General features: G+C 29.5%; 1 protein-coding gene across 1 annotated transcript; it reads right to left on the bottom strand.

Moving 5' to 3' along the window:
- Window positions 1-3,150: 3,150 nt before the first annotated feature.
- LOC110648644 (expansin-A8) lies at window positions 3,151-4,583 on the bottom strand. Its single transcript, XM_058131529.1, has 3 exons — window positions 4,381-4,583; window positions 3,984-4,296; window positions 3,151-3,637 (listed from the first exon to the last, which is right to left on the bottom strand). Exons 1-3 carry the CDS (start codon window positions 4,517-4,519, stop codon window positions 3,334-3,336), a joined length of 756 nt encoding a protein of 251 aa, XP_057987512.1. The 5' UTR covers window positions 4,520-4,583; the 3' UTR covers window positions 3,151-3,333.
- Window positions 4,584-4,808: the final 225 nt, after the last annotated feature.

Genomic DNA, 4,808 nt, shown 5'->3' with positions numbered 1-4,808 from the left:
GGCTCGTGTGATACTACACGGACTAGGGGTGTGTAAGTCTTTGGACTGCACTTGGCTTCTTTCTGATGGGAGGCAAAAGATTACACATGGCACATAGGGTTTACACAGGTCAAAGTACACAGCCTGTGTATTGTGGCTCTTCATGCTTTCTTCAATTTTCTCCTGCTAAAAGGTTACACAGGTTTGGCTTTCTCCTTACATGCAGCAACTTGCCTTGCTTTGCCTTCTTTTCAAACTTGTCTAGTTTATTCCTATGCCTTGGATTTCCTTTAAAACACCTGAAAAGATACAGAACACACAAAATTTAGTGGAGATCAATTACTTTAACAAAAACTAATAAAATTAACTAGAATGCATGTGATTAACTACCTAAATGCTATGAAATGCAATATAATTATGCCTAAAAACATCTATATAATATAGGTGTATCATCTATAATGGAAATTTTGATGTCGGAAAGTAGTGGGTATTACAGTAGATCCTTTGTAGAGGATGAGTACAGGAGCATGGTATCTTACTTGCTTCAAATATTTCAATTACCATTTCCTCTCCCCATCCCCTTTTATTGTGATAACAGAGTTGTAATTCACATTGCTCCAACCTCGAATTCCATGCATGCACCAAACATCTTGATATTAATTGCCATGTAGCAAGGGATCAAATGGTGAAAGGATCTATCAAGCCTCAACATGTTACATCCAAGAGCTGACATCTTTATTAAATATCTTGGCTGTCCATTGTTCCATCATTTGTATCCAAGTTGGGCTTAGTTGATTTTACTCACTCACTAATCTTTAGCTTATAGAGGGATGATAATGGTATAGTCAATGGTTAGCTAAAATTAGCTGAAGTTATTTCAATTTCTAATTTATGCAGAGGAGCAGCCCAACTATATCAGAGCTTAGCATAACGGTGCGCATGAAGAGTGTAAAGTAAAATGATGCGTAGCACTAACACAAGCAAAACAAGGCTAAGACTCGAGATTGGATCAAAGGCACAATGCAATCAAAGGCACAACGCAAGACACAAGAAACAAGAAGTATTTAGTTTGTTACTTTTTGCTTAGAGCTCAATGCTTAGCTCGACTAGTTAGTTGTATAGTTAGTTGTGTAGATTCCAGAAGCTTAACTTTGTATATAAGAACAACATTTACAGTAATTCTATTTTCAATGAGAAATGAATGATTTCTTTTTCTATGCTTATTCTCTAAAATCTCTTAGTAGTCTTCTTTCATTGTTCACATGTGATAAAATTTTACGTATAACTTTTTGTATGTATTAATATTTATAAACTCTCATAATTCTTTGTAAAGATAAATTAGAGTCTACAAATCTATTATATGCTGTATGTGTGTTGTATATTTTTTGGACGAAAGTTTATTTTTGCCCTTGAACTTTTTGTTCATTTTCAATTTTGCCCATTTTCAAATTTTTTGCCCAATTAACCCAAACATTTAGATTTAAGCTCAAATTAGCCACTCCTCCTATGGAAGTAATTAATCCATATTTTTATTAATTAATTAAATATTTAAAAAATAACTTATGCACTACTTTTATAGGGGGATGGGCTAATTTGACTTCAAATCAAAATGTTTAGTAAATTAGATAAAAACTTAAAAATGGATAAAATTAGGCATGAATAAAAAGTTCAAGGACAAAAATAAGCTTTTATCCTCTATATTTTGGACGTAAAATGATTTAAGTAGAGCTCTCCATTTATGAATATTGGATTTGGATAAAGGATGGAGTTGAATTATCCTGTGAACTTGCTATGGTTTATATTAGAATGGTTGGGTTATGTTCATTATTATTATTATTATTATTATTTTGTATTAATTAGAGGCCGGATGGACCGAGAAACAATTGATTGTTATACAATAAGAAGTAACTATTTTCCTTTCTCACTAAAAAGGTGAATTATCTTTTAATTCAAACTCGACATTTCCCTATTTGCTACACTTTAAAGGTAAAAAAATATCAACTAAGATTTTCTTAATTGGGAAATATAATTATTTATATAATTGATATATCTAAGCATGTTATATAAGTATAGTCGGTCAAGATTATCGATTTAGACTTGTTATTAATCATGAAGCTTTATATTGATCTAAATTCTAGTGGGAATTTGAATAATGACACCTTGCTCTTTTGTTTTGGAGATTTTTGTTCTTCTAACGATGGAGAAAATAAGTTTGGTTAATGAAAAATAACGATAACGAAATATTATTATTATTATTATTATTATTATTATTATTATTATTATTATTATTAGGCATTAAAGACTGATAAAATCTAAATAAAAAAAGAATTTTTAAAATAATTATTAAATAAGCTAAAGTTTTATATTTTAATTATTAAAAAATAAAAAAATGTGATTAAAATTAAAGGAAATTTTCCACCAATTAATAGTTATTAAAATTCCATAGGTTAAAAGAAAATTGAAAAATTTGTGAAGAAAATAAGATTTAGAAGACAATACTAACAAAGGAATTTTAAAATTTAATTTTTCTACAAATAATTTTAGAAAGAAAAATAATTTTAAAGGACAATACTTAGTATTGTTTTTAAGAGAACATACACAGGACATAGATAACACATAATCTTTAATAAAATTATTATAATTTTATGAATATATATATATATATATATATATATATAAAAGACACTCTATGCAAAAGAAATTACTAATTTTTCTTAAGAGAAAATAAGCCAAAGCAAATACATAGGAAAACAAAATAAATAAAATCAACCAATTCATTAACGGAATATTTTCCATCGGACAAAGTCTAACTTATTAGGAAAATTTTATAATTAAAATTTATATGTAATTTTTTACTCTTAATTTATAATTATATTTAAATATTAAATAATATATATTATAGAGAAGATAGACGGAGATTAACTTTGATTCAAAAGTTAATTAAAAAAAAATGAGATTTATTTATTTTTTATATATAGTATAAATATCTTATTAGAGATTAATAAAGGATAATAAATTTTTTATATATTTAAATATGAATATTTAAATTATAAAATTTATATGTAAATATATCTGAATAAAGCAAACTCTTATATTATGTAAGAAAAATAAATTAAATTTAATTTTATTCTAAAAATTAACTTAAAGAAAAAAAAATTATTTAATCTTATATTTAGTATAAAAATATATATTTTTTATTGCTATAAATACATTGCTCAAATAATACTATTAAAACGGAAGGCCCAGCGGGTGCTAACTTAGCCACCTCAGCTTGCCACCTGCGATACTCCTTTGTTATTAGACAAAGAAGCTCAGGTAATGAGTAAATATACAAATTTTCGAAAAAAAAAATCTTTAAAATTGGCCTCCTGCAAAGGTCTGACCAAACTGCCAACCAGCAGGCACCACGTTGTAGCTCGTCACAGTTCTACCGTCACTGGTGGTGACTTGAAAGGATAGGCTTTGACCGTTGAGATAAGAGCTACTCTGCCAGTTTTGGCCCCAGTTTCTTGACATGGGTTGCCACCCTGTTCTAGACCCCTTGATTGAAACTGCGTGTACATCTCCTGCACCGCCAACGTTGGTGATCAACACCAGGTTGAAATAAGAGTGACCATTTATGGTGAATCTCATTCCTCCCTTTTTCATACATGGAACCCTGCCAACACCATATATATTTATACACCGACACATTATTTAATAATTTCTTTTATATATCAAAAATTCAAAAAATTAAAAAAAATTCAACTTTTAAATATCTAATTTAATATAATAAATTTAATATAATAATTAATAATTTACATAATTATAAAATTTTATCAAAATTAAATTATGAAATTTACATATAAAATAAATTTATTAATTAATATCGATTCATTGAAATATATAAAATATAAAATATATAATAAAATTCATATATTATTAAAAATATGAGATTCACGTAATTTTGTGTTATATTCAAAGTCAACTGAGTTAAGGTAAAAATTTTCATAAATATAAATTACCTTCTAAAGGCCACAGGCACAATTCCAGCACGGTATTGAGCAATTTGAACGAAAGCAGGCTCAGCCAAATCGAAGTGCTGGAGAGGAGGATTGCACCAACCACCATTATTGTTAGGGAGAGAAGGATTTGGTGGGCAAAAATTAGTAGCAGTGACAATGATGGATCCAGAAAGACACCATCTTGGGTCATCGTCACATCTCATTTCATAACAAGCTCCACAGCTCAATCCATTGTTGAACAATGCTGTGCTTAGTGCTGCAGTGTTTGTTCCATACCCTTGGCTATACAAATTCCCATACCCACATGCTCCTCCTACAAAAGTTTTCAAACACATCAATTAATTTTCTGAAGATTTTTTTCAAGTACTTACTAATTTTTAGAATAACTAACACTTACCCATTGTTCCTGAAGCGTCACCACCGCCGTAGAAGGTTGCATGAGCACTCTGCCACCCTCCATAATCAGCTAAAATGCCTTGTAAACTGAATAAGAAACACAAGAGAATAAGAGAGAAAGCAAAGGTTTCAGCCGCCATTGCCAATTAACTTTACAAAACTGAGCAAATTTCTGTTTGTTGTTCAAAGGCATGAAGATAAGTGGGTATTTATAAGCAGAGGAAAATGGAAAAAACCAAGTAGGTGGGGTTTTGAGCATTTAAAAAAAGGCCAAAATAAGCCACAAAAAGCTGGTATAGCGAAATCAAGCTGCACATGCACTGGTTCTGCTAAGAGGTACCAACCGCTAAACTCAGCTTTAGTGGGCCATAAATCTCCACATGCAATCTCTCAACAGCTTTCTTACAACTTCATAAATTAGTTTAATTT

The sequence above is a fragment of the Hevea brasiliensis genome, chromosome 12 (assembly GCF_030052815.1).
Source record: "Hevea brasiliensis isolate MT/VB/25A 57/8 chromosome 12, ASM3005281v1, whole genome shotgun sequence".
In the NCBI taxonomy this organism is placed as follows: Eukaryota; Viridiplantae; Streptophyta; class Magnoliopsida; order Malpighiales; family Euphorbiaceae; genus Hevea; species Hevea brasiliensis.
The sequence above is the reverse complement of the archived record's forward strand: the minus strand, read 5'-3'. Positions and strand labels throughout refer to the sequence as shown.